Source organism: Cajanus cajan, chromosome 4, assembly GCF_000230855.2.
Source record: "Cajanus cajan strain Asha chromosome 4, NIPB_CcT2T_4, whole genome shotgun sequence".
Classification (NCBI taxonomy): Eukaryota; Viridiplantae; Streptophyta; class Magnoliopsida; order Fabales; family Fabaceae; genus Cajanus; species Cajanus cajan.
The window spans coordinates 71,645,312-71,669,268 of NC_138520.1; the positions used below are offsets into that span (position 1 = coordinate 71,645,312).

The 23,957-nt window shown below is 32.1% G+C and overlaps 3 protein-coding genes and 1 non-coding gene across 5 annotated transcripts; all 4 read left to right on the plus strand.

Annotated features, from left to right (window-relative positions):
- The first annotated feature begins 1,182 nt into the window (after positions 1 to 1,182).
- On the plus strand, positions 1,183 to 5,526 carry LCBK2 (Diacylglycerol kinase family protein). The gene is made up of 12 exons (XM_020379171.3): positions 1,183 to 1,619; positions 2,151 to 2,227; positions 2,349 to 2,402; positions 2,487 to 2,546; positions 3,336 to 3,413; positions 3,548 to 3,594; positions 3,702 to 3,742; positions 3,892 to 3,976; positions 4,054 to 4,168; positions 4,269 to 4,391; positions 4,524 to 4,624; positions 5,142 to 5,526. Exons 1-12 carry the CDS (start codon positions 1,481 to 1,483, stop codon positions 5,269 to 5,271), a joined length of 1,050 nt encoding a protein of 349 aa, XP_020234760.2. The 5' UTR covers positions 1,183 to 1,480; the 3' UTR covers positions 5,272 to 5,526.
- A 1,903-nt stretch (positions 5,527 to 7,429) lies between these two features.
- WRKY43 (WRKY DNA-binding protein 43) lies at positions 7,430 to 8,778 on the plus strand. 2 transcript variants are annotated; one of them, XM_029274641.2, is made up of 2 exons: positions 7,430 to 7,896; positions 8,368 to 8,778. In XM_029274641.2, the coding sequence occupies exons 1-2, from the start codon at positions 7,556 to 7,558 to the stop codon at positions 8,540 to 8,542; spliced, it is 516 nt and encodes a 171-aa protein (XP_029130474.1). In that variant the 5' UTR covers positions 7,430 to 7,555; the 3' UTR covers positions 8,543 to 8,778. The 2 variants fall into 2 exon arrangements, with proteins under 2 accessions (XP_029130474.1, XP_020234806.1); XM_020379217.3 differs by having other exon boundaries at positions 7,432 to 7,896; positions 8,365 to 8,778.
- A 12,004-nt stretch (positions 8,779 to 20,782) lies between these two features.
- Positions 20,783 to 21,762, plus strand: LOC109814712 (desiccation protectant protein Lea14 homolog). Its single transcript, XM_020379210.3, has 2 exons — positions 20,783 to 21,211; positions 21,319 to 21,762. The coding sequence occupies exons 1-2, from the start codon at positions 20,934 to 20,936 to the stop codon at positions 21,569 to 21,571; spliced, it is 531 nt and encodes a 176-aa protein (XP_020234799.1). The 5' UTR covers positions 20,783 to 20,933; the 3' UTR covers positions 21,572 to 21,762.
- Positions 21,763 to 23,530: 1,768 nt separating this feature from the next.
- TRNAA-AGC (transfer RNA alanine (anticodon AGC)) lies at positions 23,531 to 23,603 on the plus strand. Its single transcript has one exon. It is a non-coding gene; the product is annotated as a tRNA-Ala (tRNA).
- The last annotated feature ends 354 nt before the right edge of the window (positions 23,604 to 23,957 follow it).

The window sequence follows — 23,957 nt, forward strand, 5'->3', positions numbered from 1 at the left end:
ACAAGAATGAGTTTCTTGTGTTCTTGCAAATTGCAAAGATCACAAGTAAATCTCTTACAATAGAGCTTCCATTAAGAAAGATATCTCAATTCTTTTTTATTACATATATGAAGTGGATTTCTCTTTTACATTAGAGGATGAAGGAGCAAGTGATTTAGCTTGTTAAGCTTGAGAAATCTTTCTCTTTCTTTGTTCTTGCTTACTTAAATTGGAACCATTGTCTTTCTTTTATAGGTACTCATCAAATAGGTCCATTTGAGCTTGCTTTGTTCTTTTGCTTGATATTGACATCACTATACTTTCTTATATTTGTCAAGCTTTTACAAAAAGGTGTTTTCTAAGTAAATTTTTACTTCAAGTCTTCTAAACCTAGTTTTCAAGACAAGTTTTTTGAATAACATTATTTCAATTGAAGGTTTCTTATCAACAACTTGAGATAGTTATTTACTTGCTTGGGATAAACATAGACATTTGTGCCGATCAACAATCTTTGACATATACTAAATTTTCTTTTAGATTGTCACAAGGATGTCTTGCGAATCTTTATTTTTTTTTGTTAAAGAAACTATTATGTTATATTGTCTTCTGTTCAATCTAATTTTTATTGAAATATATGAACAACTTTATTAGTACATAAAGGGATATTCTTCTTTTCTAAATTTGATATTAACAATATGTCATTATTAAAATTAAAGTTAGGCAAAATTCAACATTTTTACTTACCCTAATTTCTGTAAGTAAAATATTGAGTTAAATTAGACATTACTAAACTTTAGTTAATCACTAAATAGATAATGTTAGTTGATCTAAGAATTCTAACATGTTATTCACTCCTTGTCGAGTAGTCATGAGAATATCATATATTATTTATCATTTTATTAATTAAAAAGAAATTATACTCCAATCCAATTTTTAATGTTTTAAATTTTTTATTTTGTTATAAAATGAATTTTGCCATACATAAATTAAGTAATATTAATGATTTATTCACATACTCCTATTTAACAATTGTTATTCTTAGTTTACGGTGATTTTATAGTATTTTAGGCTTAATATATTGGATTAAATAAAGTTTGTTCAATAAATTTAGTGGAATTTTCGACACTAAAACTCAATATCCAACCTAAAAATCAACGAAATTAATTGAATTGAGTATGTGAAATAAATATGGAGCAAAATGATTGAATTCCGTATCCGTGATCACCTAATCTCTTCATTTTTACCTAAAATAAACACAAGAAGTTAAGAACGAGCTAACCGAAGCGATTTAAGAAGACAGAGAAGCAGAGTAGGTTGGGTGGGGATTAGTGTGGAAGAGATAAAGCATTTTACATAGAGACAGAGACGGCGATGCAATTGACAACAAGTCGCAAGATGAGTGATATCTTCTGCAGATAGGACCAACAATTCCTTTCTTCTTTTTTGTTTTTTCCAAATTCAGCATAACATCGCGTGCCACAGTTATTTGCAACATCATCATATGATGGCATTGGGAAGAGTGATATACGTTGCCAACGCCGTGTCTTTCAGATCAGAGTTTCAACCCATGGCACCCGACCGCATTGGTTCTTCCTCCCCTTCTCGTCAAAAGGACCTCGTTTTCGTCGTCAACCCTCTAGGTATGCTCATAAAATTTGGGTGCAAACACAAAAATTACTTTTTTATTGTTTTTCAGCTGAATTAAATTGTGGGGTGTTGGAATTACAACTACCCTTTTTCTCCTTTTTTATTTAGCTAGAAAAGCAGAATTACCCGTTATTTTATGGAGATAAAGTCTGATTTTTTTGGAAAAATTGGACCATAATTGGCACTCAAATCAACAGTTAGTTTACCACGTAGTGTCTGTGGATCAAATGATATCAGCTTGTTTCAGCTTAACTAGTGGTTTGAAATTTGAGTCTTTAAGTACATGACTGTGGTAAATCCTCGGCTTAAAGAGGATTGTTTTCGGTGAAGGTGAAGGATACATGTGGTCTAGAGATAAAATAATTCAACATTTAGTTTGAGAATAAAAAATCTTTAGAGGGACTTGCGTTTCTAACATGATTTGTTTAACTTTAAGCAAGTTAATTGGTGATATGAGGGGCTATGTGAAGTAGTGTTTACTTCAGAATTTATCAAAAATTTGAACCTAGAAACTTGGGTTACAGGTGCTAATGGGAGGACGGGTAAGGAGTGGAGGAAGCTAGTTCCGTATCTACGGTCTCGCCTTGGTAAAGAGTGCAATGTGAGTGAGTCTTGTTGTTGCTACTGTGCTATGAGTGTTTGTTTTTATGAACACTGCAAATTCGTTTGCTTTGTGTGTTGTGTTTATTTTCAAGTTCATTATGTTTTTTGTTTTTGGATAGATATGTGAATCCCTAACATCCGGTCCTTGTCATGCCATTGACATAACGAGAGAGGTTAGTTTGGAGTGTTTGAGATAAGCTGGTTTTATCCCTACTGCTTCCAGTGAGTTGTTGAATTACTGTCCTCTTGCTATGTAGGCTATAAGGGAGGGGGCTGATGCTGTCATTGCTGTTGGAGGTGATGGAACTCTTCATGAGGTGAAAACTGCTTTTTTTATTTTTATTGTTTTAGTGATGATGTTATTTGATGCATTTATTGCTACTTCTACTGCTACGTAAAGTAGTTCCCAGTGAAAATTCTTGAGTAGCCTCTACCTTATAAGAAAGGGTTGAACCAACCATACGTTTCTTATGAAGAGTATTATTAAGATATAATATTAATCTGTACCAACATTGGTTAGTACAAGTGATAACGGCTTGTCATTTAACTAAGTTGTCCAAGATTTGAATTCTAGACTTGAGCATGGAATTGACTATATTGGAAAGGAACTACTCACCTTATGTGTCCTCATAGTTTTTTGACAGAGATTAATTATTGTTTCTGGAAGTTTATACCAATCTCATAGTTCTAAAAAAAAAATAGTGTGTTGCTAACATTCCTGTTTGTTTTAAAAGTCATTTATTGATAATCAACTTAATTTGTCAATGATTCTCTACGTTTTATCTTAATTGTTCTTCTAATGCACCACAATTTACTACAAGCAGGTTGTTAATGGGTTTTTTTGGGATTTTTGGGATGGAAAACATGTTGTTAGTCAAGTGAAAGAGTCTATGCTTTCAACTGCTCTTGGTGTGAGTACTTGCCACCATAATGTGTTATAAAGAGTCAAAAGTGTTAATGAAAAGTATTATAAAGAGTGTGTCAGAAAGTGTGTTGCTAACATTTTCCTTGTTATAAACATTCATTGATATCAAGTAAAGTTGCCAATGAATATTAACGTTGTATATTAATTAATCTTCTGATGCACCTCAGTTTACTTCAAGCAGGTTGTTAATGGGTTTTTCTGGGCCGGAAAACCTGTTGCTAGTCAAGTGAAAGAGTCTACACGTTCAACTGCTCTTGGTGTGAGTACTTGCCACCATAATGCAATATTCTCAGATTTTATTCAATGTCTGAGGTCTTAGATTATGTCATCTGTAATACATATCCTGAATCGAATGCTTACTGAAAAATATAACTATGTTATGGCTTTATACAGCTCATCCCCTTGGGAACTGGTTCTGATTTTGCAAGAACATTTGGGTGGTTAGTTTTTGTTTGTATCTTCATTCTCCTTGTGCTTTTTATTTAAATGGAGCTTATCAGCTCTTTGTAATTGAAGTGAACGGAAACATCTGTTGAGTCTTTTCCAGGAAAAATGATCCCCATGAGGCCATTGAACGTGTTGCTAGAGGTTTTCTCTTTTTCTTAATTTATAATTGCTTTATTATTCTATTGTAGCTGTGTGATAGCTGAAGTATGTTGATGCTGGCCTCAGATCTTATGTTTGACATGCGCTTTTTAGTTTGTCTCTTATTACATTCTAATTTAGATCTTCTTTAGGATTGAGATCAAGGATAGATGTTGGTGTTATCACTGGAGAGAGTTGTGATCATCATTACTTCATAAACGTTGCCGACATTCATTTGTAAGGCTAACTTGGAAATTTCAAAATAAGTGTAATGCATGGATCATATCTAAAGCATGCTTGACTAAATTTCACAGGAGTGCAAAGGCGGGTTTTTATGCTTCTAGGTACAAGAGATTTGGTAACCTGTGTTATGTCATTGGTGCATTGCAAGCCTTCATTGGGCATCAAAACCAGGATCTGAGAATCAGGGTCAGTGTTTGTTTGAGGTCCTGTATAATTTTTGTTTTTCATGATCTTTATGTTTGTGCACTAGAAGTGTCACAATAGTTTTATAACATGAAAAATGCAGTTCAATGATGGCCCATGGGAGACATGTCCTCAAGTGACAGCCCTTTGCATTGGAAATGCAAAATACTTCGGTGGTGGCATGAAAATTACACCAAATGCTGATCCTTTCAACAGAAATTTAGAGGTGAAATACCTTTTTGTAAAATGTCATAGATGAAGATTATCATCTATTTTCAATAATTTACTGGCTAAACCTCATCCTAAATCCTGCTTATCGTTTTTCATTGAAGTACAGTTTTTTTCATATACTTTGCAGGTTGTGACTCTTCAGAGCTTCAAGTGGTACGATTTTGTGCTCAAATTACATAAGCTATACAATGGGACACATCTCTCAGTTAAAAATGTATCTTCTAGAAGGTATAATCTTTTTCCAAAGTAATCAATCCCCCATTCTTCATTTTACCTTCAGTTGCTACTTTCTAATTCTTGATGTTAAATATCAACTAATAAGGTTTAAATGACTAATGAAATTAGATTTCATGGTATTGTCAAATCTAAACATGACATATCAATATTAAATATTGTTAGAGCGAGGTCAATTATCTTCTTTTCCAGACCTGGTTAACTATGATCCAAATTATATAACTGGTTCTTGAAACCTACTCACTATCTTCTATAGCCTACTTTTACTCTAATGCTAGATTTCAGACAAAATTTGTCTTGGGTTTATTGTTGTTTATATGTTTTAGTTGGATGTAACTTTGTATTTGGATGTTCCTCAAGTGTACTGAATTGCAACTAACAGAGAAATGTGGAATTAAGTTGCAACAGGATTTTGTAGCGGCTTGACAATTTTCCGAATGTGCTACCTTTTTCAGCTCATGGAAGCATAGGATTGTTGTGGTACTCATCCAGATTATTTTTTATTTTGTAGTGTACTTTCTATTGAGGTGGAGGACATCTCAGGCAAGGGTGGTATTTACATCCAATCTGATGGGGAGCAGTTGGGGTTCCTTCCAAAAAAGATTAGTGTTCTGCCTGCTGCTATTGAGATGATAGTCTGATTTAGCCAGAGAATGATAGAATCAGTGAAATAGAGATGATGTTGTTCATGCCTTATAATTTGCCAACTTAAGTAGAGGGAGGAAGAGTTTTTTAAAGTGTGTAGGCTAGGCATCGGAGTAGGCTTATTACATTTTTTGTGTTGCCTGAGGGAGAGTAATTGTAATTTTGAATAAGTAATGTATTATCATATAATTATTTTTTAACTGTAAAATGTTTCTGCAGTTGTTAATGTAAAATAAATGTTTCTGCTTTTCCATGTTTTTTATTCTTTTTCACTTGTATGACAATGTTGATTACTAAGTGCGTGTTTGCTTCCTCGCCAAAGGATTCATTTTGAGAGCAAAATCACGTAAAAAAATAACGCAAAAGCAACTATTAGTTGCTTCTTGGATCCATGTCAATGTGCATGCAAACATGCTGTAACTCTTGTAGTATGATCGATTGACTTCAGATCTGATCGCAGGAAAGTGATTATTTGGTCGATGCAGAAAACTGTAAATGAGTTCAATCTCAATATTATCAAACAGTGTATCAATTTATAAATTTTTAGGAAGTTACTTGAAGAAACAAGATTCTGAGTGGAAAAATCACAACCAGCAATTGCTTTGAAGATTCTGAACCTTAGAGCAATGAACTTCTCAAGCTAGCTAGCATGGTATAGCCCTGAATCTGAAGTTCTGGACATTGCTTCCTCTGTTCTCTGTTTCTCTGCACATATGGCCACCTTGACTTCCTCTTAACAACATTTCTGGGTAAATCCATTTGCATCCAACTACTGTTGTCATATCCTTAGGCCTTCAACAACCTTCCAAGTCTTGTTCTTCTCTAATGAACTCATCTCTTCATTCATGGCTCAATACCATTTTTCATCCTCTAAAGCTTCTAAATAAAACTCTAGCACCACATGGAAAATCAATGAGTGGATATACAAATTAAGATATATGATACGATACTTGACACAAAACCTTTCACCTTTTCTCAGGGCAATTGGTAGATCATCAAAGTGACGAAATTTTGAATTATTAATTACATATTGTTATAACAGAAAATATTTTTTCTAGTAATGTTTATTATTTAGCTCATTAATGTAGACCCCCTTCAGCTTTGGGGCTTCGGACCCAATGAGTGGTTTTAGAGCTAATGCTCAAGCTGTCGAGTATGAAGTCACAGTGACATTGCGGACCACTTTGCCTCTATTAAGAAACCAGTTATCAGTTTTTACTCAAGGAGGCTTCTGCATGAAGAAGAACGTACTAATATGATAACTCACGTTTGAGACAGTTAATATTAGAAACTGAAGTGTAAGTTTAGAATCCCCCGTTAATTGAAAACGAGTTAGACCAAAATAATATAATATATAAAATAAAATTTTAGGTTGTTTCACATTTACTTTAGGAATAAGTTTCATATGTACTTTTTGGTTTTTTTTAAATCAAAATTAAAATTTTACCCCGATGTGTAATTATGTTAATCTATAGTGAAAAGTTTTATTATGCAAATTATTGAAATAAAATTTTAATTTTAATATATACTTAATAAAGTGTATCTAAGTTTTATGCTTGCTCGTAGTACATATCCTTGGCTTTATCCCAACACCCTCAACAAAGCAAACAATCAATATCAAAGTCGGTGGTCTAATACCATGCATGTAGATTGGATTATTTTATTGAGCAAATGCGTACCTTTGCAAACATATTAGGTTATTTAATTATTAAGAGCACTTAAAAAATAATTAACGAGGTGTATATTTTTTATATAATAAACACTTTTTATAATATTTGTTTTTTAAAAAAATTATAACAATGATTTGAAAATTTGATGTTACCAAAATGATAAATTAATGGCAATTACAAGAGTACCCTTGACGTAAGCATTAACTTTATTACCTTGTGCAAGTTTTATCGGTAGGTAAACAGTACATGAATATTTCAAGAGAATGAGTCCTTAGACTTAATTAGAGATGTACAAATATTATGCAACAGGCTTTGGAGAATGAGTCTTGCATTGCACCCAATGTTAAACTCAACTAAATTCAACTACTTCTGCTCAACTGCCCTCTAAGTTCATACCATAATGCATATGAGACGTGTTCCACATGCACTCATTTTTCGTTACCATCAACGCATACACTGAGTCTATAAATGCACATGCGTGTCTGTATATGTTTGTGATGGCTGCCAAACATTTTCTACCATCCACTTTATAATAAGTTTCAACGCCAAAACACTCTCATTTTCTCTTCAGTTGATCTTCTTCACTTCTTCATTGCGGACTTAAGACTCAATGGAAAGCCAAGACAACAGCCCCTTCATGTTCACGACGCCTTCGGTGTTTCAAAACCCTAGTTTGGAGCCTCAAGAGCAGGGTCTATGTGACATTGACTGGGGTGACATTTTCTCTGCCCAAAACAGTACTAGTATTGAACGTGGTTCTTCGTCTTGTGTGGTGGCTGAAAACAAGGAAAAGGGAAACGATAAGGAGAAAAGGAAAGTGGGGAGGATGAAGAAAACAACACGAGTGCCGAGGTTTGCGTTTCAAACTAGAAGTGCTGATGATATTTTGGATGATGGTTATCGCTGGAGGAAATATGGGCAGAAAGCTGTGAAGAATAGCACTTATCCAAGGTATGTGTGTTGTCATGTGTGTCAAATGAAATCTGTCTAGGTACAAGATTAGAAGTGTTTTTAAAGTATTTCTTTATTTTTAATAAAAAAGCTCCTATAAGTGCTTATAATAATCTGTATCCAAATAAGCTCACAATCAAATTAGTTGGTTTTCTTTTACGTTGCATATGTGCATGCATGCCTGGCTAAGGATAATTTGTATATGGGATCGAACACACAAAAGGATGGTTCTCACTTCTCATAGCCACTTGAACAATGCGAAAACAAGGTGAAACAATTAGGAAAATAATGATAGTCTCGCTTTAATTTTCGGAAACCATATACAAAATTTAAAATATATAATTAAGATTACTGAATATTAATCTGCATGTTGGATAATTTTAGTGATGAGATGACTGAATTAATGGTTAATGAATTTTGTGGTTGATGATTTTCATTTTGCATTGGGAAAATGGGGGATAAATAAAGAAGCTACTACCGGTGCACGCATCACACGTGCAATGTGAAGAAACAAGTGCAAAGGCTATCGAAAGACACAAGCATTGTGGTGACGACTTACGAGGGAATTCACAACCACCCATGCGAGAAGCTCATGGAAACTCTAACCCCTCTTCTCAAGCAAATACAGTTTCTTGCTACCTTGTAACGTCGAACTTGGAAGTTGGAACTCTACATGCATGCACGTACACATATATCAAGTTAACTTATTTATATATATGCTCTCCTTTGGCTTAATTTCTAATTAATGTCGCTATATATATATATATGTGTGCACTACATATACTCTTAATTAGAGTCAATTACTGGTTTGATTGTGAACTTCATTTTGTTTATGATTGTGTCTATATAAATTTTACTTTTCAACCTTAGTTTTTCTTTGAATTTCTTGACCTGATTGTGTAAGCTTTGCATTTGCTTATTTTGTGGTTACTTAAAAGAGTGGTGTTACGGTGCTTTAGTGAGACTATTATACACATTTGCAATGAGAAGGGAAGACAGCGTTGAGTTGCAGCACTGAACATGTCGTGACCTGGCCATGTTCCTTGTTTAATTTATGTGGTGTGGAGGAGGGGGGCAAAAGAGGGATGAACATCATGTGCATTTTAATTGATGTGTCAAAATATCATTAGTAGGACAGAAAATAAGACACATGATTTTCATCCCTGTTAATTAGATTCTGGATGCTTTCCCAAATCAATTAAGTTTTCCACTTTTAAAACTTTTATTCCAAATTAAAATTCTACTTTAAAAAGCTCTACTCTCACTATATTATATATTATAAGAAAAAAGTATTTCACATATATTAAATAAATTAATTATATATATTTAATTTTATGAATCTCATAATATTCTTCTTAAATTATCTTTAATATAAATGCTAAAAAAAATAATGCAATTAAAATGTTATACATTAAAAGAGAATTATTTTAAGAAAAATATTATTAAATGAGATAAAAATAGTAAAAAAAAATTGTTTATACTTAAAAAAATGTATATATTTTTGTTACTTATAATAATAAAAACAATAGAGTACTATCTACTGGACAAGTGGACCGCTGTTCTACGTCACTTTCAGATTCAATCTTAGGTGCATCAATTCCTTCACTTATTGCACTGATAAATTCAATGTGTCTTCCCAAAATTAAAAATAAATAAATAAATAAAAACGTTGTCACCTATTAAAAAATGTTAAATTAATTTAAAAGTTTCATTGTTGTAACAATAATAAGTTATGCCTTTTCTATTTACTAAATTATCAAAAATTAATTGTCTAGAATTGTTTAATTCCACATATCACATGTTAAGAATATTTTTATGTTAGTAGATAATTATCTAATATTGATAATAAAGTTAAGAAATAATTTTTAAAAAATTATAAAAATAAAAATAAAGTTATAAATAAGTTAAACAAGTCAAACTCAAACTTATTTTTTAAAAGAATTAAGCTCAAATTTTTAATTAAATACATGAATTAAATTTGAGCAATAAATTATTTTCATAAGTTAAATTCAAACTTTAAAAGATTGACTTGACTCAATTTGTTTAAACTTCAAAACATCATTATCATTATCATTGATATTGTTATGGACAACTATTTTTAATTGTGTCTCGATTAAATACATGAATTAAATTTGAATCATCAATTCTTTTCATAAGTTAAATTCAAACTTTAAAATATTGACTTGACTCAATTTGTTTAAACTTCAAAACATCATATCATTATCATTATCATTGTTATTGTTGGGGATAACTATTTTTAATTGTGTCTCAATTAAATACATGAATTAAATTTGAGCAATTAATTATTTTCAAAAGTTAAATTCAAATTTTAAAGGATTGACTTGACTCAATTTGTTTAAACTTCAAAACATCATTATCGTTATCATTATCATTGTTATTGTTGGGGATAACTATTTTTAATTGTGCCTTGATTAAATACATGAATTAAATTTGAGTCATCAATTCTTTTCATAAGTTAAATTCAAACTTTAAAAGATTTTTTGACTCAATTTGTTTAAACTTCAGAATATCATCATCATTATCATTATTATTGTTATTGTTGGGGACAACTATTTTTAATTATGTCTCGATTAAATACATGAATTTAATTTGAGCAATCAATTCTTTTCATAAGTTAAATTCAAACTTTAAAAGATTGACTTGACTTAATTTGTTTAAACTTTAAAACATCATCATCGTTATCATTATCATTGTTATTATTAGGGGGCTACCACCATCATTTAATTTTAACCTTCTATTTGAATTAAGAGGTGAGATTACTGATTTCTATTATTCATATAGGAAAGTTATTCAAACAAGATATGTCCATATATATATATATCGTATAAAATAAAAAATAAAAGATATGTCCCTATATAGGGGATATATTATATAATAGTTAATGACCTTCTTATGTGATCAATTTTTATTCTCTTATAAAAAATTCTTAAAATATATATTTTTATATAGAGAATATATTATATGTAAAAAGTTAATCCCAACTCTTAAATTAAAATAAATAATTAAAATTAAATATTTTATCTAAAATTATAAATATAATTATCATTGTTACCATTATTATTATTATCACAATTATCATCAACATTATTATAATTATATTATTATTACAACTATTATTATTAAATATCAAAATCTCATTGTTGTTGGGATGCATGTACAGTGGTATGTGAGCCAAAATAATTTTTTACTTAATGATATTAAATAATTTGTTTACCCCCATAAAAAATTAGATGTTGCCTTCGTAAGATAATTTTTTCTAAATGGAGGTAGAAAGTTATAAGAGTGAATTGGTACTACTTTTATCACTTTTTCTTTCTAAATTTCACCATCTTTTTCGAAACATATACAAAAATGACACTACACTACACCAGAACGAGCTTTTAATTTAGAGGAATTTTCGTTTTCCTCCTCCAAGCAGTACCTTCATTTTTTTTTTCACATAATTACATCGTTTTCCACTCTTAATTATTTGGCCATTATTATTTTTGGCGGCAATTTATCATTTCAATGTTCAATAAGGATCATATAAATAAAGTTATTATTTCCTTCTTTCCTCTTTGTTAGTTTTTTTCTTCTGATTTAATGATTTCGATTTTCTGACCGATTGCATTCTAAAAATGATTTGATACTTGATTTGTTCCATTCCATCGCAAGAAAATTGGACTATCATTGTTGGGTTGTTCAGTTATGGTTTGTTCCGAATACCAGTAGAATGATAATATAATGTGATTGTCATAATATAATATAAAAAATATTTTATAAAATTTTACAAAGTTTAAATGACTTCATAATCTCATGAATTAAATTACAAAATTATAAAATAAAAATAATAATAAAATATTTAATTATAGTTTTTTTTAATTTAGAAATTTAATTTTTTTAGAGATTTAGAAATTTAATTAAAATTTAGAGAATAAACTTAAAACTAAATTACTTTTATCTGACCAAACACTGTTACTATTACCACACCGACAACCAACAAATTTAATTAAAATTGTACCCGATTAATATAAAACACTACTCTATTAAAATTTCGTGCTTTTTAATATTACAAATTCTTTTTATTCATCGAGACGACACCAGGATTTGAATTCACCGAATCTTATAGTAGTTCTAATTTTTTACATTCTAAAACTTTTATACTGTAAAAAAAATTCTATATATTACAAACATATAGAAGCATAAAAAATATTACAAATATATAACAGATTTTTTTCAAATTAAAAATATTTGTTTCTTTTTCCACATAAAAACCTTAGACTCAAACATATACCAAAAGCTATAAAATTAATCGCCGTTAATAACAGTGATGGATCTAGAAAAGTTGTTAAGTGGGGCAATAAAATATTTTTTATTAAAATATAATAAATTTTTTAAAAGTATATTTTTGTGATAAAAAATTTAATATACCTATTTTTTACAAATTAAAATTGTCATAAATAAAGTGACAATTTCTCTTCTTTTTATTTTTCTGTCAGATATTATATTTAAGTATGATGTTGTAATTTTTAATGACTTATTTAATTTTAAAGAAATAAAATGATATAAATTATTAAGATAAAGATAATATAATTACTATTTATTTTCTTTTGTATCTCTTCTAAATTTCTTCGTTCATTTAAAACAAAAATATTTTATGAGAACAACACCTATTTTTTTTATAAGAGTAAATTTATTTATTTTTATTAAATATGTTTAAGTAAAAAATAAATAAAAAACTTTGTGTGACAATTACTCTCATTCCTCTTAATTTGGATCCTCTCCCACTAACACATAATATACATATACAAGATTAAAAGAGTTAAAAACTAAAATAAAAATTAAAAAACTAACTTATATTTATAAACTAAATTATGACATCTTTAATGAATAAGAAGTAATAAAATTTTCGGTCAGTAAAAAAAATTACACGATAGAATAAAATATAAATGAAATATTAATATATTTTAAAATATTAGATACAAAAACAATCATCGTAAAAAAATGTTACATATAATCACATATAGAAAGTTTCACTCTAGTCTATATTTACACTTTCTTTTAATAATATATCAACATATATTGTATTTATAGTATATACAAAAATAGTTTTTAATAATAAATATCATATCTTTATAAGATGTATGTCATTATAATCATTACTTAATAATTTTTTTTTACAATAAATTAAAATATTATATATATATATATAAATAAATAAAAACTGTAAAATTTTAGTGGGGGCCACTGCCCCCACTGTGGTGTGAATGAATCCGTCCCTGGTTAATAATATGATCTGTTTAGGTAAAATATTTTTAGAAGAGAAAAATGTAAAGAAAAAATAAAATAAATTTTTTCATAAGTTAAAATTAGTTTATGTAAAAATTAATTTATAAAAGTTGTTATTAATTAGTTTTTCAAAATCTTATTTTCAAATTTTTTTCTCTGTTTTTTCTTTTATAAATGTTTTTCGATAAGTTTATTCAAAATTTCAAACAATTAGAAAATCTAATAAAAGAAAGTTTCTCCAAATTAACTTGTTTAACTTAAAAGAAATTATTTTATTTATTTTATCTAGAAAGTCATATTATGATTTAAATAGTTATATTATTATAGTGATGTTATCTATGAGTGATTGAAACACGATCACAAGTTTTGAAGCTATTCAGCCAGATAATGCCAAAGAATGAAGAATCTGCTTTCATCAATTATTGCAGCACAGCATATTTATCCGAAAACAAAGCCAGAATCTGCGTTTTAAAAGAATTTTAAAGTTCATATATTTTTGCCAATGGAACACTTCAACTTGAAAGTGAAGAGTCACCTATAATATAATTAAATCTTTTTAAAATTGCCTTTTTTATTATTAATTCATATGTAGCTCCTTAATTTGAGTTTAATATTCCCAAAGAAAGAGAGATTTGAAAGAGTATGGTAACCCTTATTACAAGGACTGGCACGTTAAGCTTCGCATTTCATTCACATTGTACCTTCATTTACAATATTCACTTTCATCTTTCCACTCAATAATTAACGTCATCACATCATCATTAATAATGGAGGTCACTTTTCTCACCAAAATATTCTTTCACATACACACTTTTTTCCTTCTTACTTATATTCCTCCTTATTCCATGTTTTCTATATTTTTTTTTCAAACATATTCATCAATCAATCAATAACTAATTTATATTGGAAAGATATGATTTTTGTTAATTAAATATTATTTTAACATAAAAGAAAATCAAACTTGAACATACCATTAACTTTTGTATCTTATGTCACAGATTTTATAATCATTCAATCAAGAATGTATCGGAGGGATCCTATCGGTCACGTGAACCAACACGTGTCATTCCGTTAGACACCCACGCGGACTAAAGGCAACCACGACCATACATCAACCTTAACTCTAACATCGGCTCGGCATACGACCGAGGGCCGAGAAGAATCCACAAGCAACCTCGGTTCGGTTGAAGACCGGTAACAAGTACCATGTCCCCATATGCCCTACATATTGGCTCGGCCTAATGCTGACCCGGTAGGATAGCAACAATACCTGTCGGCCTGGCCAAAGGTCGAAGACATCCAACACCCCAAGCCTTTACCTGTCGGCTCGGCAATGAGTCGAGGGATAAAACAAGGATTATGGCTATGATCACGATTAACAAGGACAAATGCACGATTAAGATGTAATCAGCTGATTAGAGTCGTATTACCTAATTTGGTAAGCTTCAGAAAAGGCCCACCATTGACAGGGCCCATTAAAGGTAGTATAAATAGGTCACTTATATCGAGGTACGTCACTGTTCAATTATTACCTAGAAAATCGTGCTTGTCCTGACTTGAGCGTCGGAGTGCCTTTTGCAGGTACCTCCCCCCTCTGAAGTATCCATCTGGAGTTCTCGTTCGGCCCTTCACCTCCCTGAAGATTACGAGTGTGTCCTAAGGTAGGTATATTTTGGCGCCCACCGTGGGGCCGAACCGATAGCTGTGAAGAAACTTTTGAAGAATCATTATGGCAAAGACAAGAAGAACTAACGTTGGAGACCACCAGTCCGAAGATGAGCACCGGTCCGGGGCAGACAATGCCGAGACGGTAGAGGAGACAAACTTGACTGATATGGTACGCAAAATGAAAGAAGAAATGGCCGCCATGAAGCAGCAACGGGAGAAAGATACTGACGAGATGGCTGCGTTGCGAGAAGAGAATGTCGCCCTCAAAAACCAGTACCGGGATCCCACGTGGAAACCCTCTGAGACGACCCACACTCAGGGGTCGTTTCACTCGCTCGACCATCACACCTCTATCCCTCACACTTCTATTGCCGCCCCAGGCGTCCATGCTTCGGTCGGCCAGCCGATACACCCAGTGCCGGCCGGAACACACCGACACCCCTTCACCCCAAACATCATGCAGTCTTCACTTCTTGACCATTGGAATTCCCTGCCACTCGACAAGTACAATGGCACAACTGACCCAGACGAGCACGTGGATGTGTTCTTAACTCAGGTTACTTTGAGTACTACTGATGACGCCGCATTGTGCCGAATCTTCCCAACGTCCTTGAAAGGACGAGCGCTGAGCTGGTTTACTCGGCTTCCTGCTAACTCGATCGACTCGTTCAACATGTTAGCTTCCCAATTCACCATTCAATTTGATACGAGCCGACCCCACCAGTTGACCTCTTTGGCGTTAGTCAGTATCTGTCAAGAGAAAAAGGAATCCCTTCGTGCATTCGTGAGCCGGTTTAATAAAGCGGCACTCGAAATCTGAGATTTGAACCCTGTTGTAGCTCTGCACCACCTCACCACTGCCTTGAAACCAGGACCCTTTGCCAATAGCATTTGTAAGAAACCTCCCACCGATATGGATGACTTGCGTCGGCGAGCCGACAAATACATGCAAATGGAAGAATTAGCCGAGTTCTGTAACCAAGCCCGGGCGGAAGTGGCGGCGAAACCTGATAAGCCGGTCGAGAATAACTTTCGGAGCCGTCCTTAAAACACTCTTCATGTTAATGATTTTTTTATTTATAATTGCTGATTTTAAAACACTCTTCCCACCAATGATATTTTTATTTATAATTGTTGACCTTAAAATATTTTTCACATTAAGGACTTCATATTTGTAGTCGTTGATCTTAAAACGCTCTTCATATCAAAGATTTTTATTTGTAGTTGTCAACCTTAAAACGTTTTTCATGTCAATAAGTTTTTCTCTTATGTCGACCTTAAAACGCTGTTCACGCAAAAAAAAATCTTAAAACGCTTTTCACACTAAATATTTTTTTTATATTAGCTTTAAAATACTATTCACATCAAGAGTGCATATCGATGAAAATCTTAGAACATTTTCACACATTCAGTCAATCCTAAACATTCTTCAATTGTTATTATATTTCATAATAATAAAGTAATGTCTGATATTCTATTATGGAAAAATTAAAAGAGTAATTAATTTTAACAAAATCACATGACATGCTATTTTCAATAATTAGAACAAAACAATGACACATAATTTATTGCATTGTTTATATTATCAATTTGGTAATGGTCGTTCCACTCAATTAGTAGCAAACTTAATTATTATATTTTAATTATAATTTTGAACGAGTTATTTAATTGAAAGAGACTTTGAATTCTTTTCTAATCATAAAAATATAAACCACATTATTTGTTAAACGAAATCATAAAATCATACCATGAACATACATGTAACAATGAATTAATTGTAATTGTATTGATTGTCTTTTATTTTAACTACCAAAATGACACTACAAAAAAAAATCATGTTAATTACTATAAATTATGAAATTATGAGACAGATAACGCAATTAAAATAAATTAAAGTGTGTATTGACTACCATGTATCTTATCGAGTTGTCAATCGTTTATCGTTTAATTGATTGGATTTATGAAACAATAACCAATTATACGTAGAACGTAGTATAATAATATAAAATAATTTATAATGTAGAGAAAAGAAAAAAGAAAGAGAAAGAGAAAGAGTAATCGAAAACACAACACAAGAGGAGGAGGAGAGAGAATCATGGAAAAAATAAATTAAAAGAATAAACACCTAAAACCATCCCTCCCCCAAACAAAAACAAATGAATTTTATTAATGTTTTTTTGACTTGTCATGCAAGCGGACCTAACATAACAAAGGTCCATTAACAACAGAACAACTGCCTTTTGTGTATATTCATGACACACATCTCTCGTAACCCATCGCAATCCTCTAGTAACTACATATAACATAATATCCTAAAGGACTTTATCAATACAACCATCATTACACAATAAATTTCATGTTGATTACTCTATTTCAAGATGACACTATGAACATCTGTAACGTAGTAAGCTGTTTCAGAAGGCCCAAAAGCCTAGTATGGGTGATTCAGTAGCCCAGAACGGGTCGTTCCCAAACTGGAACGGGCCGTTCCAAACTACTGAATTGACCTATAAAATGTAGTTGAGAACGGGGCGTTCCAAACTCTAGAACGGGTCGTTCTGGTTGGAGAACAGGTCGTTCTAGAGGGAGTATGGGCCGTTCTGGATGAGTCCCAGAACGGGCCGTTCTGATTTCAAAACGGGCCGTTCTGCATGTGATTTTTGTACGTGATGAAGTGGTGCAAAACGGGCCGTTCCGGATTCGGAACAGGGCGTTCTGGCCACTCCAGAACTTCTATAAATAGGGGTTGTGGTTGAGGAGAAAGTGAAGTTTTTTAAGAAAGAAGTTTTAGAGAGAAAAACTCTGGGTCTGTGAGCTCCTTTCTCTTCCAAATTTCACTGTATGATTCCTTTTCTCCTCTAGATCACTAATATCTTCTGTCTTTTCTTGAAATTCAGATTAGGAAGCTTGTTTTGGGAGGATTGAAGTTCCAGGTTGAGCTTCGGAAGAGAATTCTACTTTTTCTCAGTTATTGGCTATTTTGAGCCAATCTTCAGGTGAAGGAAGCTAGAATGTTTGTTGTTTAGGTTGCATGTGAGCTTCGAAACTCAATTGATGCATGAATGTTGAGTATCCATAGATGGATTGAAGAAAATCTCATTTTTGGGGTTTTGAGAAAAAAAGGAGGAGTTTGATGATTTTGATGCATAGGTTGGATGCATGTGAGATTTAAGTTTATTTTGAGTTGCATGGAGCCTATGCATTGTGTTTTGTGTTTGCATGTGGCTGGATTTGTTGATTTGGATGAGAGTTTTGAAACTCTCTGACTGGGTTTAGGCTAGGCGCAGGTTGAGTGCGCCAGGCGTGGAAGAGCTTAGGACTCTCGGGTTGGATGTTGGGCCAGGCGTGATTTGGTTACGTCAGGCGTGGAGACTCTTAGGAGTCTCTGTCTCAAGGACACCAAGCGTGAGTTGAACGCACCGGGTGTGGATGAGTTTTAGGACTCTCAGGTTGGGATTAGGATGGGCGAGCTCAGGTTGCGCCGGGCGTGAACATGTTTATGAATAAAATGATGCTAATGCATGTTAAGTTGAAGTTTTGGATCATGTATGTATGATATATGATGTATGCTGAGGTGTGATTCATATGTATGCATAGTGATGATATATATGAATGTTTAAATATGATATGGCATGAGTATATGTTCATATGTGTATGATTATTGATCATAATGGTGGGTATACCATGTATGATGTGTGATGCATTATAGCATGTGATATCTTATGACATGTATATGATTGTTGATCATGATGGTGGGCAGACCATGTATGATGTATGATGCATGATTGCATGTGATGCCTTATGGCATGAGTCTAGCCTAGGACTTGAGGAGAGGAAAAATATTTTCGAACTAGAAGAGCTCACATAAAATCTCTTGAGGGTGGTGCTTTGATAGGCCACTGATATATGAGAGTGGTGCTTAGGTAAGCCACTGGATTTGGGAGAGTGGTGCTCAGGTAGGCCACTGGGTTGGGTGAGTCTCCTCTAAGTCCTTAGCTAGTGTTGGAGCGGGGTATGAGGTCGAGGGTTATTCCCTTAACCAAGTACTTGGGAAGGTGCGTGGATCCTTGCGGATAGTCGATGGGCGAACTCCACGATTGACTTGGTTATGCATGTCAAGGTCATGGTAAGCCCGTACCCAGCTGTGCTATACCTGACGGTGGATCTGGACTTCCAATTGTGTAAGTGACATCATCCGAGTAAACCCGAGTGAAGATTATATCCTGTTTAGCTATGACCGAGCGGGCGCATTGGGCGTGAAAACGGTTGGGGTGGTTTCGATAGGATGGAGTGTCACTTATACAACTCTATTGTTATGGAGATCTCCTAGGTGTATGCGTGACGACGCATTAGATGATTGATATGTATTGATATCTGTCATGAGATGCATTTATTGCATGATTATTAATATGATGAAGTATGGTGTTTGACTTCATGATTGATGGATTGTATTTTATGCATGAGTAGTATTGGATAGAGTGTATGGTGTGACTCTATGAATATAATTGACAGTTGGATGATTGTGTAGTATAGATTATTGTTCTATACTTGTATGATTGAATTTTGAACTCTAACTTACCCTTCTATTTCCATGTGGATGGACTGCAATGATCATACCTTGTATGGGAGCAGGTCAGGGATAGCTTGGAGTTGAGGTGACCGTTGCGAGACGGAGAGTTTGATCCTCGTGTTAGAGTTACCATTTTGGGTAACGATTTTGTCTGTGCTTGACCGGCACTAGGGATATTATTTTTGGATGACTGTACATATATGGCGTTTTATTTTGTAATTAAGAAACTTAGTTATTTTTATTCTTATCTATACTTGTATGTATGAGTTATCCAACTTAATATTTCTCTTAGTTCACTAGTAGTAGTGTGATTCCACTAAGTGTAGAGACCATGACAAGTCGTTATAACATCGACTAGAGAAAAACCACAATCATCATTGATGTTAGCCAAATTTTGTGAAATTCTTGATCAATTTAAATGATTCTTTGCCTGATTCAACAATATCGATAGAACCTGCAATGAAACATCCCTAATAATCAAATTGAGGTTCAATCTGCAACACAAGAATCAAAACATCAACTTTGATTAAACATTTTCACATGACAACAATGAAAAGGAATGAGAATTGGATACTTAATTATTTTTATTTGAAGCTTGATAGCTTCATAAACCTTTTAGGAATCTAGAGACGTTTAATGGCAGAGTTAAAATTTAACCACATGTTAAATTTTTTAATTCTTTATATTGATTGTTGATCGACTATTTTAGTTATTGACCTATTAAATAGTGCATTTCAAGAACTCATAAATCTTTTGTTTGATTTAAATTTTAAAATTGTAAATAAGATGATATTAATTTGATTTTAGATTTGAACATATATAATACTACCCAAACATATGTAATTTAAAATTGAAAAAAAAAATCTTATTTCATGCATTTCTATTCTTTACAACTTTAAAATTGTATTTTAATTTTAAGATTCTGTTTCATCGATAATTAATTTTTATCTAAAATTTGACTAATCCCTTTAAAGGAATCTCTCTTCCTAATTATAGCTTTTTATTTACAAAATTCAATTTCAAAACTTGACGAAATCAATTCTGATAGGAAGGACGTGTTGGTTTTGTTTTACCAATTTATAGAAAATAAATGAAAAAAAAAAAAAAGGTTATCGTTTTACAAGGTGTTTTGAAATATACTTTTATAGAGTTTATGGAAATGAAATAAATTAATGTGAGAGTTTTTATAAATAAAGAATAAAATCATAAGAAAAGAATATTTTGATTTGATAAAAATAAAAAATAATTTAATTTTGGTAAAAAAAAAAAATGGCGAAATGGTTGGTGCGCAGAGTTGAGAGTTGAGCGACGCGGCATAATAAAAAGAGAATTGAGAAGCATTAGGCCATACTGGGCGTCGTGATCATCATCATCATCATCATCGGATCTAATTGGATTCCTTTGTGCCTCAAAAGTCGAGATCCGCGAACAGAGAGGGGCCACGTGAAACGACACGTCGTGGCGTGTGGGCACCGCGTTTGGCCTTTTTGCCCTTTGCGCTTATAAAAGTATGCGTTTGAGTTTGGGTGCCAAGGTATCGTTGGGTGTCATCGGTGTGAGTCTCATATTGGCAGCGCCTAAGATGTCGCAGTTGTTGGACAAAGCCAAAAACTATGTTTCGGAGAAAGTCACGAACATGCCGAAGCCGGAGGCGACTGTGAACGACGTGGATTTCACGCGCGTGGGGCGCGACGGCGTCCAGTACTTGGCCAAGGTCTCTGTTTCCAACCCTTACTCCACTCCCCTCCCCATTTGCGAGATCAAATACTCCCTCAAGAGTGCTGGCAGGTTATTCAATCAAAATCCAAAATCATTTTATTTTTAATTTTTATTTTAATTTAATTTAATGCATGTGATCAGAATAATCATAATATTTGTGTGTTGGGTTGTGAAAGGGAGATTGCATCGGGGACAATACCTGACCCAGGGTCGTTGAAGGCAAAGGACACAACCATGTTGGATGTTCCAGTGAAGGTCCCTCACAGCGTGTTGCTGAGTCTGGCAAAGGACATTGGTGCAGATTGGGACATCGATTATCAATTGGATCTTGGTCTCGTCATCGACCTTCCTGTCATTGGCAACTTCACCATTCCCCTTTCTCAAAAGGGTGAGATCAAGCTCCCCACCCTCCGAGACATGTTTGCCTAATCCTACTTTTCTTTTATGTTTCCATAATCCACATCATACTATTTCAAATCACACATATACATATTTGCCTTTCCCAATAATTTCCTTGCTGCTTCATGCTCTTTCTTGTAACCCCTTTGCTCTACTTACTTTTACTCGTTTCAAAAACTTACTCAGCTTTTCCATCTTTAAGGTTACATAATTATCTCTCATCTCATCCACCTTTTACTGCTTATTACACACACACACACACTTTATTAATTCAGTTCTTGCTTCGTCGCTCAAACTTCGACTGTTCGTAGATTCAGTTGGGAAGAGATAAATTGTTTTATTTCATTTTGATTTGTTTAAAATTCATATTTAATTTAAAGCTCTGAATTCGATTGGTAATTCTTCAAATGTGTAAGAAATAAAAAAGTTAAATAGGAACATGAGTAGGGGAAGATAAAATTATAAACTGAAATATATACACGTTTAAGTTCCATTTAGATTGAGTTAGATTATATATTACATCAATTTTCAAAATTCAAAATTTCATCCATGTTCAATAAAATGTTTCAGAATTTCCGGTTAATTTGTTCATTTTTTGTTTATTTGCTTTTCAGTTTCTATTGGATTCAATGATCCGTTTATGAGTACATCTAACTTAAAGAACTCTCCTTAATTTTCTTTTTAAAAAAATAACGAAACAAAACTTAAACACAGTAACACAGTTTTTTTATTTCACTATCATATATATATATATATATATATATATATATATATATATATATTCTATTATTTTATAACAATAAATAAAGTTAATAGTCGATTTTAGTTTACATATATATATTTTTTATTATTACTAGAGGATAAATTTTATTTTATTTTAATTAAAGAGTCAAAATAGCCATATTCCATCTAGTGTTAATGATTATAGATAACTGCAAAGAGTTATAAAAATTATGGTAATAAATAATTATAAAACTATGAAGTGCCTCAATTTCATTGGTGTTTATAATTTTTCAATTATTCTTTATATAAAAAATTATTCTTTATATCACACTATATATATATATGAATCATATCTGTATTTTTTTTTCTTCTTAAGGACTAATTAAGATGATAATTTTTATTTATCAGTTTTTAATTTTTTTAATAAATTTTAAGAGAACCATAAAAATATTTTTGTAATAATTTAAATATATTTATAAAAAAAAACACGGAACCATATCTCCTATGTCTAGGGATGGCAACAGGGCGGGTTAGGTATAGGTTTCATGATACCCATCTCTGTCCCCCGAGTCAAAGCCGTCCCGTACTCGTACTCGTCAAGTATGTAATTTTCATTTTCATCCTCATTCCCGTTGGGTATCGGGTATACCCGTACCCGTTAATTTTTTATTTTTAATTTTTTGTAAAAAAAAAAAATTTAAATTATTTGTCTATTATATTATAATTATAATTAGATTATTTCTGTATCATATATTATAATAAATAATCACACATAATAAAATATTAAAATTCTTTAACATAATTAAATTAAAAGTGAGTATTAATTAAGAATGAGAACGGGTACAGGTACGGGCAAGATAAGTATATATTCTTACCCATACTCGATTTAATATATCGAGTTTTATCCGTACCCGATTTAACATATCAGATTTTATCCATAGCCAATCAAATCGAGTATTTTCCGTCAAAGTTGGGACGGGTTCGAATACTATTTACAAGTAAAGATATATTTGTCATTCCTACCCATGTCCCCCCTCCCTCTAGCCCGGTATCTAGCCCGGTATAAGAAGTTATGTTAATGTAAGTAGAAAAGTAGAGATATTGAAATATTTATTAAAATAAAATTGGCAACCAGAAACTGAGTCAAATACATGGCGTCCATGCCTGCTCATGCTCCTCGCTTTAATAGCTTTATTTATTTATTTGAATTTTGGGTATTAATTGATATAGTTTTGAATAAAAGCTTCAATAAACAGAGAAGGAAAAGGGGATGTAGCTCAGATGGTAGAGCGCTCGCTTAGCATGCGAGAGGTACGGGGATCGATACCCCGCATCTCCAATTTTGTTTATTCAAATAATGTTTAATTTTAGAAAATAAAAGCTTAAATATATTTTTAGTCCTTTAAATTTAAGGATAAATCTATTTTTGGTCTCTTAAATTTAAAATTGTTATTTTTAGTCATTGTAATTTCAAAAAACCTTATTTTAGTCTTTATATTCAAATTTTGTTAAAAAATTTATTAAACATTATTGTATAAAATCTACTTATCGGTATCTCTATTAGTGAAAATATCACAATAAATCTAGTTAATATCGTATAACTATCTTAATTAGTCACTTTCAAATATGTTATTAATGATTTAAGGGACTAAAACAAGATTTTTAAAAATTTCAGGGACTAAAAATAATAATT